The 15,030-nt window shown below is 37.3% G+C and overlaps 1 protein-coding gene across 1 annotated transcript in view; it reads left to right on the top strand.

Annotated features, from left to right (window-relative positions):
• The window catches only part of LOC309686498 (dynein axonemal heavy chain 5-like), a gene marked incomplete at its 5' end in the record, with an annotated part of 184,441 nt that overhangs the window by 77,544 nt on the left and 91,867 nt on the right, over positions 1-15,030 (top strand). Inside the window, 6 exons of the mRNA XM_082499206.1 lie at positions 109-296; positions 1,899-2,093; positions 9,748-9,882; positions 10,886-11,075; positions 12,034-12,251; positions 13,162-13,473. Coding sequence (XP_082355332.1) covers positions 109-296; positions 1,899-2,093; positions 9,748-9,882; positions 10,886-11,075; positions 12,034-12,251; positions 13,162-13,473 — 1,238 coding nt within the window. The remainder of the gene's footprint in view (positions 1-108; positions 297-1,898; positions 2,094-9,747; positions 9,883-10,885; positions 11,076-12,033; positions 12,252-13,161; positions 13,474-15,030) is intronic.

Here is a 15,030-nt window from a genome sequence, read left to right as displayed (position 1 = left end):
CCTGTTCTTCTCATGCTACATTGAAGTTGTATACAACATGCTATATTTATATGTTATTCTTGTTTGATCTGATATTTTAACAAAGTATTTTTCCTTTTGCTTTTTTAGGTTTAGCCCAGTCAGGTTCATGGGGTTGCTTTGATGAATTTAACCGCATTGAACTTCCAGTTTTATCAGTAGCTGCTCAGCAGATATATATTGTACTTCAGTGTAAGAAAAATAAGAAACCTCAGTTCATATTCACTGATGGTGATGTTGTTGACATGGACAGAGAATTTGGTATATTTCTGACTATGGTATGTTTGCGAATAAGTGTAAATGGCATAATTATATTTCTGACTATGGTATGTTTGCGAATAAGTGTAAATGGCATAATTGTGAAAGATCTTTCCTGTTTCATTTCCCAATGAAATTTCCCTGTTGAAATAATTGGAACTGTCTGTTAGAAAATAGTGAATAGAAGTGTGTGGCCAGCAGGTTGAGGGAGGTTATCTTCCCCGTCTAACTCTGCCCTGGTGAGGCTGCATCTGGAGTATTGTGTCCAGTTTTGGGCTCCCCAGTTCAAGAAGGACAGGGAACTGCTGGAGAGGGTCCAACAAAGGGCTACAAAGATGATGAGGGGACTGCAGCATCTTTCTTATGAGGAAAGGCTGAGGGGCTTGAGTCTTTTTAGTCTGGAGAAGAGAAGACTGAGGGGGGATCTTATCAATGCTTATAAATACTTAAAGGGAGGGTGCCAGGCGGATGGGAACAGTCTTTTTTCAGTGGTGCCCAGTGATAGGACAAGAGGTAACAGGCACAAACTCAAGCACAGGAAGTTCCATCTAAACATGAGGAGGAACTTCGTTACTTTGAGGATGGCAGAGCGCTAGAACAGGCTGCCAGAGAGGTGGTGGAGTCTCCATCTCTGGACACATTCAAAACCCTCCTGGATGCTGTCCTGTGCAACCTGCTGTAGGTGAACCTGCTCTGTCAGGGGGGTTGGACCGGATGATCTCCAGAGGTCCCTTCCAACCCTGACCATTCTGTGATTCTGTGAATACAATCTGAGCAATAATTTGGTTAAATAATAGTGATGATATTTTCTCTTGCCCATATGTTTAACTGGAACTTAGGACTTGAGGTATGCAATTATCCTTAACTACATATTTCAAGGGCTTTTTTAGTTGAATATTTGACAGATTGAGAGTAAACCCAACCCTCTCACATTTTTAGTCAAAGTCTGTCAAAATAAAACAAAAGTAATTGACTACTGCAAGGACTACTGTAGTTGGTCTGGTCAGTATTTCACCACCTGTGAAGAACCTTTGACCACAATCATTCTATATGACAGCATGAAGGAAACCACCCTCACTCTGGTTCACTGGCCTCCTGAAGATTTATCTTTGGTGCGTGTGGACTGCTTCTAGCAGTGCAGGAGGCAAAGCAGCAGGAAAGCATAAGAATACCTTAAAAGCCTCTTTGTATCTCCCCCTCCTTAGCTGTAGGCTACGTACCCATAACTGAAAATGAAAGCATTTGTCTTTATTTTAAGGTTTCCTACCTTTGAAAAGGTGTTAATGTTATCACTTTAGTTTAAAAAAGAGGACAAATTTGTGGCATACAAAGGCCAGTGGGAAGGCAGTTCAGAAACAGCTGGAAGAGTTTAAGAAGTTATCACTGCATAATAATATGGGCTTCTTGGGCTTCTCCAAATAACATGTGTGATACCATATACTTCATGAACTGCAGTATTTACGCAACTGTGTAGTGATGTGCAATTGAGACATGCTTGAATTACCCTTTGTAGTCTGGCACGTGCTCCTGTGTTTGCCAAATAATTATCAGAAGAGATAAACCTTCCTATCCTGCTTTCATTTCATTCATATAATACTTTATTTGTATTTTGCATTTTTCAGAACCCTGGCTATGCAGGACGACAGGAACTTCCAGAAAATCTAAAGATTCAGTTTCGCACAGTTGCTATGATGGTGCCTGACCGTAGCATTATTATGCGAGTCAAGCTGGCAAGTGCTGGTTTCCGAGACAACCAAGTCCTCAGTCGAAAATTCTATACACTCTACAAACTCTGCGAAGAGCAGTTATCTAAACAGGTAAAATAAATATTTGTCCAACTGTAAGCAGTCACTGGAAGGGAATGTAGAAAATGTACTTTCATAGAATACGTAATTATTTGACACTTATTAACCTATTAATTTTTTAGGGGTTTTGGTTTCAAGATCTAGAAACAGAGTCCGAAATCATCACATTGTTTTTATTTTTCAAACTAATTTCTGTAGTAAAGGAAGTTTGATTTGTGATTTTTAAACAAAGTGCAGTTATTGGAGAAGCTATGAGGAACGGTGTATATTGCTCTGCTGAACTTTGTAGAGGACACATTTTTCAGTCTCCTCACTTACGAAGGCTAGATCTATTGGAAAGGCAGTGTAAGAATTGTAAATAACTGAAGAGTGCCTAGAAGGCACTGCTTTGCTGAGTGCTACCAGAAAAGTGCTATTCTGTTTGGTATGGTGTACTTAGTTAGAAATAAAGGATAAAGCTGGTTTTACAAACAGAACTAGTTGTTGCCTTTTGAATGCCCTGTGCTGGCTGTCCACTAGAGGGTCTCAAAGAGAAATCATGTGAATGGTAGGTAAGTTGCAGCTCAAAAGCCTGCTTTGGTTGGTTCCTAATGAACCTGAGCATATTGACTACATTCTCCATTATATTATTTCAGTTCTATACCACATATTTATTAGTGACTGTTGACTTCCATGGAGAAATCTTGGACTACACCAGAATAAGATAATGGTGCATCATATTGCCCTCATTATTTCAGAGTTAAAACAAAAAAGTACAGATTTGCATTTTCTGTTCCTTTCTCCATGCCTCCATAATGTCACTCACAATGTATATAACCAAAAAGGATTCCAATTTTAATTTCTCTCAGTTATCTTTTTCTGGGAGAGTTTTAGTCATCAGCTTTATGTTGTAGGCTGGCTTCAGAAGAGTCATTTTTGCTACTGGCTTCCCTCTAATATAGCCCAGAGTGTCTCAATTAGCTTTCAAATTGGTTTTTAGGCAATCTGAATCACCCTATATTGATCTAACATCACTAGTGTTAGTCCATTTGTTGCTGTCCAACCTACTCTTTCAGTTCTGTCATTTGCCTGTGTTTTATAGTTACCAGGCTTATAGGCTGCATTTATCAGAAGATCATTTTCCAAGAGCTCTGTCAAGTGGAATTTGTGGACATTGTTTAGAAAAATTTGTGTATGCACAGTTTCAGCAATTAGCAACATAGCTTGTCTCTAGCATATTGAATATGGATGTCTCTTTGTTTCCTCAGGCTTGGCTTCATTAAGATTAAATTTTCTCATTGCCATTCCTCATTGTGTCGTGATTTTTGTCCTGGACATGGTTCTTTCCTTCCCTGTGGAAGAGACATTTAAGAAGGCATCAGAAATTCGGCCATCTACCCCTGCAAAAGTGCTTTGCTTGTTTTGTGTTGTCGCGGGTGTTGGAACTGTTTCACTCCTGGGCAGAGTACTTAAAAATAACACACGCAGCCAAAAAAAAAAATCTTAACTATGTACAAAACTTCTTTTAACTATTTTAACAGCATACAATGTTTTGTACATGACCATTCTTGCATCTGTGCAAAGAGTTTCTATGTGTAGTTTGGTCATTTCTGCAGCAGAAACTCCCCTGAGGTCTCCCAGACAGCAAGATTCTCCACTCAGCATGTTAATCAAAATATTGAAGCATGTAAGTAGTGATTATCAGTTGGTCTAGGGATCATAGGAACTGCCTGGAGGACTCTGTGGAACTGTCTGGAATTCTTATCTGGAGAACTCCTGTATCAATTAGTCAAATGCTTTGTTATGAAGGCATGTAGTTCAATCACCTTGTCTCAGGTCAGTCCTTTGTCTCATCTATGTTGATGCTAGCAAGGGAGTTCCATGCTATTAATTAATGGAAATTAATAACCAAATGCTCTGGGTGTGCACACGGGCACGGCCCTCGCACCCAGCTACATCACAATTACATATTTGAATTTTATGCTTATATCTCACTTATAACTTAAATTCCATAGTTCTTACTATAGAAGCCACAATGCCTGTGGGGAACAGTCTTCCATGTATATTTATAATTTCGTCAGGACCCTCTAATGTTTCTCCCGTATCCCTCAGAGAAACCTGCTATGCTGATCCTAGTGGTTTACATCGTGGATTGTGATTCTATACTCTGTGATACGAGCCAGGAAACAGCTTTCTGCAAATCCATGGTAGTATGCTAGTTTGTCCTGCCTGTGACTGTCAGCAGCCCTCTGGAAAGTCCTGCTCTTGTATAAATCCATTATATACAATTATAAAATCAGAGAAGAACTGAGTTTGGAAGGGACCTCTGGAGGTCAACAAGTCCTATACCTGTGCTCAAAGTGTGGTCAAATAGAGCAGGTAGCTCAGCACCTTGTCTAGGTGAGCGTTGAATGTCTCCAAGGATGGAGCCTGCACAGCCTCTCTGGTCAAGCTGTTGAAGTGCCTGACCACCCTGTCTAGTCACCATTTTGTCTGTGAGGATGTTATAGGAGACAGTGTTGAAATCTCCTGGAATGCCTCTGCCCTGCTGTGTTGCCCTTTCAGCAGATATTGGGGTGTGTCAAGCCCCCCAGTGAGGACCAGGGCCTGCAAAGATGAGGCTAATTCCAGTTGTTGAAAGAAAGTTTCATCAGCTTCTTCCTCATCAGGAAGTTTACAGCAGACATCTGCAACAATATTAATCGGCCCGCTAATCCATTGCAGCACTCCAGTCTTGTAAGCTATTTCAACACTTTTCTGTCATCCCAGTTAGACTGTAGCCCTGTAACTGCTCACAGAGTTCTATGTTTTCCTGTTTTGTTCCCATGCTGCGTGCATTGGTGAACAGGTGCTTCAAGTTGGTACCTACTTGTGCTGGTTACCCAAGAAAAATGTGAGAGCTTCTCCCATGATGCTGTCTGCTTGGCCCTTTCTTATTTGCATGCATACACTTGAGATGGGCCACTTTCCACACTGTTTTGTCATTCTTGAGGTCTCTCTTTTTCACCTCTTTTGCTTTTCAATTGTGTCCACCACTTCCACACTTGAATGTGTGTTATCTCCCTCCCCCATCATTCATAGTTGTAGTAGTAATGGGATATTTTGAAAGACTTGCTGAAGTTCCTCATGAAGTTTGTTGTAGGTTGGGAAATACATCTGATGCGATATGTGATTATATGTAGAGAGAGATCTGTTGAGTTCATCTGATTAGCTATGGGAGCCTCATGAACTGGAGATATTTCTAATAGTACAATGGGACACAAATTGATTCTGTCTACCCAGAAAACTAGAACTATAAAGTACAGACAGGCTTTCTTAGAGCCATATCTGCCTGTCCCAGTGGAACTTATTTATTTAAATTTTTAATGGTAAATTTTAAATTCAAAGTGAGTACTGCTGGGTATCTGGGCAGTTGACCGGAAAGAACAGGGTCACATAAAGAATCAATGCAATAGGAAATGGCAGAACATTGCCTGTTTTCAGCAAATGCAGTATGCATCAACAGAAGAAAATAACAACAAAGAAGCATTCACCAACTGAACTTACCTCCCACAAAATCTAAAAGGAATTTGCGAGAAGGAGTACATAAAGTCCTCCAGACATTTTACACACACAAATGCAGACTCTGTAGAAAGAAGAACTCTGACTCACAAATAGCCAAAGGCACACTGAGTGACTATTGTCTCCTTCAGTAAAGAAAACCATACAAAAGTAAAAGAATAGTCCTTAGCAAGTGTAAGAAGCCCAAGGTGTCCACAGGCCGGTGAAACAGTTATTCTGACAAAGCCCCCAAAGCTGAATTATTTGCTTTTCTTATAGAACTTCTAGCCAAAGTTCCCTACTGCCTTCCACAGAGCCTCGCTGAGATTAGGGAAAACCATAGAAACTGAAAAGAATAACCTAACAAAGCTGGAAAGCAAATGAGGCCATAATCCCTTTTTGAGGATCATCTGTTTAAGATGCTTTCATATGGAGAAAACCACTGATACCCCTTTTTTCTTTTCCCCACAACAGCAAATTGTGCTTCTAGCATTGAGATTTTTATTTGCAGATTTTTAATTCTTCCTTACAAGAGCGTCAGCTATACCACTGTAGTCCATTTTGCCCAAGTGCAATCTTTTGCCTGCTGTTAAAAGATATAGCAAAGAAATAGCTCATAATCCATATTTGCCAGTAAATTCCAGTTGTTCTGTACCATTCCTGAAAGGCAAAGCTGTTGTTAACCTAGCATACCGATTAAGGAAAATAAATTATTGTCTCTGAACCACCCAGCATGTAGGTCAGTTAGAATGCACCAGAAAACCTGTCTTTAAAAGTAATTTTAGATTATTTTAAATTTTCTAACAAGTATGACAGTATTTCTTCAAATTTAACAAAGTTGTCACTTCTATAGAATCATAGACTCATCTAAGTTGGAAGGGAACTCCAGAGGTCACCTTGTCCAACTTCTAGCTCAACACAGGTCAATTTAGAGCAGGTTGCTAAGGCACTTGTTGGGTTTTGAATATCTCTGAGGTTGAAGATATTCAGTCTCACTGGGCACCTTTTCTATGTTTGACCACTCTCATTGTGAAGAATCTTTTCCTTATGCAAACCATTGCAATGTGCCCTGTTACAAATTTTGACCATTGTCTCTTTTCCTCTCACTTGGTCATCCATTGCTGGGCTCATTCCAGTATGTCAATGATAGTCATATAGCATGGAGAAAAAGAAATATATCAGCCCTTGTCACGCATGATTCTGGATATTTCACTAGGACATATAATTTACTAAATTATGACTCTGTCATCAACATGTAATCTGCCTTCCAAACTTCACACAAAGTTGTTAACCTTTTTGACTTAATGTTACCATCTGCAAATGAGGTTTTCTGGCAATATGTGGCTGAATATTTGTATCTAAGTTTTTCAACTGGTAATAACTCGGCGCTTGATTGAATAATAGAAAACAAGGCTGGATGGGGCCTTGAGGGGTCATCCATGTACCTTTCTGGAGGAAAAATAATTCTTAGCTAAATAATTTTTTTTAATGTTTGTGACTCTCTTGAATATTTTCCAGTGACAGATAGTCTGCAGTTTCCCTGGCAATTTGTTCCAAAGTTTCATTTTCCTTATGGTCACAAAGTTTTCTCTAAAAGTTAACTTGAATGTCCCTTGCAGTAGTTCAGTACATTACTTCTTTTCCTTTCTATTCCTTCTGTCTTCATCTTTGAAGTTATTTTTTGCATGCCAAAGATTTTTATTGTAACTAATCCTACATATTTGCTCTTCCTACTTCTACAGTAGATTTTGGTTTACTTCTTCCTGATATAGAATGTTTTCTAGTCAGCTGATAACTTTAAATTATTTTCTAAATTATCTTCAGTAGGGTGAGTCTTCAGGTGTGGAATCCAACTTTTGGGCACAGTACGGAAGTGCCAACGGCAAAGGAAATGTCTTTTCAACTGTCCTAAAAAGGATACTTTTACTTTTATTGCCCACTATAATTACAGATATGTCATTGGGGAGTTTGTGACTTCAGTCCAACGTCAGATATTTTTCTGCAAAGCTTTCTGCACCTGACTTGTTCCTCAACTGAATGAAGAAGAGTTGTTACTCTTCTTTATTTGTGCAGTTGGTTATTTCTATCTGTGTAATATTTTGCACCCGTCTTTATTTAACCACATCATGCATAGATCATTTACTGAATTTATCTTAGTCATTTTGAAGTCTAGTTGTGGTCTAGTTCACCAACTTGGTTTCATCTGCAAACCTAATCAATAAGGTATTTCTTGCTGAAAATTCTGGGTTGTACTCAAAGTATTGTTCCAATTTGTCAGCCTGGGAAATAGGGGTGGGGGATAAGGAGGAAGGTATTGTTTTAATTTTGTCTTTGTTTCTCACCATCCAAATATATTGTAGTTGGCCATAAATTAAATTGATTTTCCCGAAGTCAAGTCTGTTTTACTGGTGATGGTAATTGGTAAGTATGCTCCCTGTCTTTATATCGATCCATGAGCTTTCTTTTCATCTTCTTTTGTCCCTCTGTCCTGTTGAGCAGGGGGAATGAGAGAATAGCTGGGTGGGTGTCTGGAAGCTGGCCAAGGTCAACACACAACAGATAGTGTAAGAAAGAGTCTATGCACTTGGTCTCAAAAACATCTCCTATCAATCAGAAGGAGCAGATATTCTCCAAGTGTAAGAATATCTTTATTATCTCCTTCCGTGTCTGTCTTTATCACTTAGTTTTCCAAGCAGCCAGCAGTAGTGGAGACTTTATAATTTCAAACCTGCACCCTGATAGCTTTCCTTCTAGGATTTGCATCAACAGTCAAAGAAGAAACACGTTACAGAACATTTGCATATATTTTAAATTTATGTTGACTGAGACAGAATTGTATGTTCAGGTACAAGTGCTAAAATTAATTGAATATGTCTGTATGGCTCTGCACATATGCAGCTGCACCTATAGCGAAGGGGAAGATATTTCAGCCCTTACCTGCCAAAGTCCAAAGCTGGTTAGATTCACCTCTAGGATGCACATGGCTGTTGGAAGTAAATCCTTCTGTTCTGAACCAAGTTGTTATGAAACCATCCACAGAGCAGAAAGTCATTAAGTACAAGATAGGATAGGCTTACATATAACAAATAGTATCCGAATGATTTCAGTATGTTTCTTTATATCAGCGAACAGAATGCTGGTTGCGTCAACAATGGCATCACCAGCAGAGATAAAGAAGTCATCAACCCACTCTATTCTACTCAGTGCTTCTCAGCTCATACCTGGAATACTGGGTTCGGTTTTGGTCCCTGCTATACCAAAAAAAGATGTGAACAGGACAGAGAGGGTCCAGAGAAGGGCCACAAAGATGATTGAAGGACTGGAAAGCCTGCCATACGAGGAAAGGCTGAGAGAACTGGGTTTGTTCAGCTTTGAGAAAAGAAGGCTTAGGGGAGACCTTATCACCATGTTCCAGTATTTAAAGGGTGGCTACAAGAAGATGGAGACTCCCTTTTTACATGGAGTCCCATGGAAAAGATGAGGTATAACGGGTACAAGTTAATCCTGGGGAGATTCCGACTGGACACAAGAGGAAAATTTTTCACAATGAGAACAGTCAGCCATTGCAATAATCTCTCCAGGGAAGTGGTGAATTCCCCAACATTGGACACTTTTAAAATTCAGCTGAACTGGGTGCTGGGCCATCTTATCTGGACCGTGCTTTTGCAAAGAAACGTTGGACCAGATGATCCTTGAGGTCCCTTCCAACCTCGTATTCTATGATTCTATGACATTGGCCCTTTTATTCACGAATCCCAGTACCATATATCAAGATAGCAACAGTCCTTGCATAACCAGAAAACAGGGTAGTCTGAAGATGTGTGGTCTGCTGTTTGTGCATCTGGCAAATTATGAATATAGGAGAATGATAGAAAACGGACCTTTGTTACAGATGACTTGTAAAAGTGATAGTCTACCACCAAAAGGGACACTTGGCAGGTATGGATATGCAATACTGGAAAATATCTTCAGGATATGATAGTAACAGAACTGGAAATCCAGTTGAAAATATGAAGAGCTGTAAAATTAATTATCTTTAAAAGTTCAATAACATGTTTATTTTTTAATGAACTTAGTTTTCAGCTCTCTGTTGATTTTAAAGTGTTTAATCTTTGTGGTGCCAATTGTGTTTATGCATTATTTCAAGGTTCACTATGACTTCGGGCTCAGAAATATCCTGTCTGTTTTAAGAACACTTGGAGCAGTGAAAAGATCTAATCCAAAAGAGCCAGAGAAAACCGTAGTGATGAGGGTTCTGCGGGACATGAACCTCTCCAAACTGGTACTGTAACACTGGTGACTTTCCGCAAAAGAGCACTCTGTTTGCATTTTTAAGTGTATTTGTTATGCACTTTGAAAAGACCTTTTTCTTCAGCAGTTGAATACATTATTTTGCAGTTTTTAATACGGTCTGTCAGTGAGAGGAGAATCAGAATAGTTACAATGTGAGCACTATTTGTCTTTTAAAGAGCGGAAAACACATCAGAAGCCTTAGCTGAAAAACTAATTAGAAATACTCTCAGAACCTAGGGGACCTAACCTGGTCCTCTAATTGGCTCTTGTTTTTTCTTCTTTCTGCCCTATCGAAGGATTAAAAGGAAGAATACATTGTGTTAACTTTTAATAATATCATTAAATATCCTTCTTAATCCAGAATTTCAATTTATAAATTTCTTGGGAGTCTATTGTCTTTTTAGAACTTCATAACAATTGCAATGAGTGAGGTAATTGGAAGCAGCTAATACCTACTTGTATAGTCTAATCTCTTTTGATTTTAGTATTTAAAGTATTCATCTTTCTTTTTATTGCTATTATTGAAAGGTTATAGCATGTCTAGACTCTGTGTATTTGCCTTGGGAGCCAGTTCTGTGATGGAACCAATTTCTCTGTCTCTGATGTGAACCTATTCAGTGCATTGGTGTAGGCGTGCTCCAGTGATTTACAGAAGGAAAAAAAAATCATAAAAAAACCAAGGAAAAATACAATTTGAATAAATCTTGCTGCCTTATGTAACAAATGAAGAAACATGTGTGCGTGTGTATTGAAAAAAATGTATTAAGATGTTAACATTTTTATAAACTTTAAGTATTTAGTTTAGAAATTACTACTTGTGATTGCATTGTATGAAATTCATAAAACTCATTCATAATTATAATATTTGATTTTGAAAAGATAAGGTTTTCTGCTGCCGTCTTTTAAATGGCATATTCTTGAAGATTGTTTACAGCTGTAATAATAATTTAAATGAATAAATAATGTATTTTACCCTACTCTATTCTTGACAGGTGGATGAAGATGAACCTTTATTTATGAGTCTCATCTGTGACCTATTCCCTGGAATTACTCTGGATAAAGCTGGATATCCTGAACTACAGTCAGCCATTCAGAAACAGGCAGAGAAAGCAGGGCTTATTCATCATCCACCATGGATACTTAAACTCATTCAGCTCTATGAAACTCAACGAGTCCGACATGGTTAGCATGCTAGATGAGGTTATGAGACTGCATGAAAGCAATAGCTTTTTACATTATCTGCTACAGAATGCAAATTCTTTTCATGAAAAATGTATTTTAGAATTGAACAGATGTCATTTTTAAAGCCTATGTGGATATTTTGCTAGCAAACTCTTGTAACTTTTTTTGGTGTGCAATGCACACACATAGTGATATTTTAGCTTTATGGGAGATATGAGTGTGGCCTTCACTGATTGAAATTTCTGTGAAACAAGTTAAAATGCAGTGATCGTGCACTGGTGGGGTTTACAGACCTGACAGATATGGGTCAGGGGTTCAGTAAATTCAGGACCCTGAATTTTTGGACACACTTTGGGCCTTTGAATAGGTGATTTAGAAAATATAACTAAAAAGGATCAACTGTAGGCTCAATTTATTGTTGAAGACATGGCTTCTTTTCCTTAGGCAATATATGTATACACTGATGAAACTAAAAGTGTGGTTGCTGTTAAAGTTTTTTTATATAAGAAAAATGTATTAAGATGTTAGCATGGGTACATAATTTTTTATTTTTGCTTCATAAAGATACACTTGGTTTTGTATATCATTGGGAACTACTAATTCGCATTAAATACATTGAGAAATTACTGTTTTTGTTTACTAGTAGTCATGTCAGTGTCATTGCACGCGAACATCAAAAGGCAGTTGTGTTTTCCAATTAGAAAAGGAACAGAACTGCCTGGGGGAAGATACAGACCCACATAGGCTTGACTATCATAATAGAGCAGACATTTATAGAGGCCTTTTAATAGTATTTTTAAATTCCATTTTAGTCAACATTAAGTAAGTGGAGTGAGAAACATCTTTTATGTATTGTCTTCTAATAAATATAAAACAAAGATCATTGATGCAAAGAACCATTAAATGGTAGTATGACATTTTGACATTTCATTTTAAACCATGTTTGTATTGTTTTAAGGTATGATGACTCTAGGTCCAACTGGTGCAGGAAAAACAAAATGCATTAATATTTTGATGAAAGCAATGACAGATTGTGGTGCTCCTCATAAAGAGATGAGAATGAACCCAAAGGCGATCACAGCTTCCCAGATGTTTGGTACCCTTGATGTTGCTACAAATGACTGGACAGATGGTATTTTCTCTACATTGTGGAGAAAAACTTTAAAAGCAAAGAAGGTAATGGATATTGCATCATGATAGTTAGTAAGCATATTTAATATTGTTTCTGTAAGGTCTCACTACGTGTCATTTCTGTGAAAACTCTTACATTATAAAATCAAATGGGAAAATACAGTGTTTTTCTTTGTGTCTGGATAGCTCAACGTACACCAGAGTCCCAATTACATGTATATGCCAGAGAGCACTAGGCTTCCCAAGCACTTGAGGTTCCACATTTAAATTGGAAAAGATTTTAAGGGTTTTGCTTCCTTCTGTAAACAGGTAGTTCTACCGTTCAAATGCAAAAGCAAGGGATGTTCATGTTTTGATGTGAGGACAGGAAAGTTAATTTTCCCCTCTCTGGTTTTATGTCATTGCCATTCTGTTTCACTAATTATATCAGAATGTAAGAGGCTCTGGTAAGAAATCAGTATAGTCCTTTCCCAATTCTCTTATCAAACCTGCAGATGATGTTTTGTGGAATCGTAATTACACTCACATCTTTAGAAGTTTCATTCAGTTCTTACTTAGAAAATGGGAAGCCTTACATGAAATACTTAGGTAACATCCCACAAGGACTGACTGTGTGCCTGTGTCTGTGACTGTATTTAATGGGAAATGTTTTCATCCACCTTGATGGATGCTTAGATGGCTGATGTATTTTTGTAGAAGAAAGAGAAAGCTTTATACTTAGAACAGCCCAAATTAATTTTTGTCTCTATTCCTTAATATTCTTCTTGGTGTGACACAGGATAAGAAGAATTAGAATCACTGAGCAAATTATAAAAACTGCAGTTCATACTGAGCTAATCAGCACCAAATTATGACTCATTATTTATATCCAAGAGTATGTTCTCTGAGATTACGTAAATGTGTATTTTTGGTTAATGTACATAAAGTTGCATGTGTATGTGTCTCCTTTTTTTAGGGTGAGCATATCTGGATAGTTTTAGATGGACCTGTTGATGCAATATGGATTGAAAATTTGAACTCTGTTCTGGATGATAATAAGACTCTTACTTTGGCCAATGGAGATCGCATTCCAATGTCACCCAATTGCAAAATTATTTTTGAACCTCACAATATTGACAATGCTTCCCCTGCCACAGTTTCTCGTAATGGGATGATCTTCATGAGTTCTTCGGTGTTAGATTGGAAGCCTATTTTAAGAGCTTGGCTGCAAACACTACCTGTTACATACTCTGATGTCCTATGGAATTGTTTTAATGCTGTATTTCAGGTACCTAATTCAACAATTTGAGAAAAAAATATTTGCATTTCTTATTCTTTATTTAATGAAGCATTGTTTCTTCCTCAGTGCTTTTTCAATTATTTATTTGTCTTTGTTTATGTAATAAAATAAGGATGAAGGATTTAAAAAAAAAAAAGATAAAATTATCTCTAATGGGTGAGACTATAACAGATGAATAATTTGGATGCTTGTTTTGTCTGCATAGGTTAGTTGGCAATGAATTGTTAAATCTGTGATTATTTTGTAATGTTTGTTGGCAAAACAGAGATATTCTCTTCGGTTGAAATTTTAATTCTTGTTAGGATAAGTAAAGGGAGTGGATAAACTTACTTGTTGTAAAGAAGTAAATTCAGAAAGAAATTAAGCTGGGTTGACTCTGGTGGAATCTTTCTCAATTTTGACTGCACCGGGAATGCATTTGGCCCATTTTTTATTTTTAAAAGACATTCTATAGTTCAAATTAATTAAGGGCAGTTCTGTGCTCTGTGGTATTCCGAAGCTCAGCGCAGGTGACTATAGTGGTCTCTTCAGATTTTATAATCAATGATTCTGTTCCAAAGGAGATTTTTGAGATGGTATCTCTTTGATATATTCTCTGACTAAATCGTGTTCAATCAGTAGATCCAAAGGGAGAATTCTGAACGTTTTTTCCCCCTCCATTTGGTCTTAGCATACTGCATCATTAAAAAGTTTTCAATAATATTATAGATGTTTGTACTCAATAGTGGATCTAAGAGCATAATCTCAGTAGTATACTGTTTTCAATTACACTGAAATTCTTATTTTTTCTTTGGAATTTTTAAAATAAATAGTAATTACTTTGTAATCTTTCTGCATTATTATCTGCTGATTTCCTCAACATCTGTGGAACAAATGCAACTTCTTTATATATCTTGCTTTCCCATTGGCTCTCCCCTGCCAGTTTTCTTGTGCAATTGGTGTTGAATTTCACAAGGGTTTCTCCTGTAATATTTTTCATTGTTGTTGGATTTTACAAATGCAGTTTTTAATGAACTTTGAGTGACATTTCAGAAAGTTTATTTATAAATCATGATAAAGGCAATGATTAATATAGTTTTGGAATGCCTTGTATGTTAACAAATATCTTCTTACAGATATATTTCATTTCAGTGCCCATTTACTTTAAAATCAATGTTTAACAACCTATTCATTCTGTTCTACCTCCAAAATATAATGATATGACATAGTATTTACTGCAGCAGCAAGAGAAACAATTCTAATAATGAATTTTAAAATATGCTTCCAAAGTAATGTATATGTGGGTCAATTTACTGCTTTGTTGCCACAATTCTATTTATATTTTATGCTACAACTTGCTCTGAAAACATAATAACAACATTTAAAATACTGAAGCCAGAAGCAATAGCAATAAAGTCCAGAAAAATATTTTATTAGATTGAGAGATGAAAATGCAGTGAAATATGAAGTTAATTCTGTGTTGAAGGCTGCATTTGGAACTATCGAAATGTAAATGAAAGCTGTCACACTGTCAGTTTTCTTTCACTTTTAATGAGCTGTCTTTTC

Source organism: Vanellus vanellus (assembly GCF_965231255.1).
Source record: "Vanellus vanellus genome assembly, chromosome: 2".
NCBI lineage: Eukaryota > Metazoa > Chordata > Aves > Charadriiformes > Charadriidae > Vanellus > Vanellus vanellus.
The sequence above is the reverse complement of the archived record's forward strand: the minus strand, read 5'-3'. Positions and strand labels throughout refer to the sequence as shown.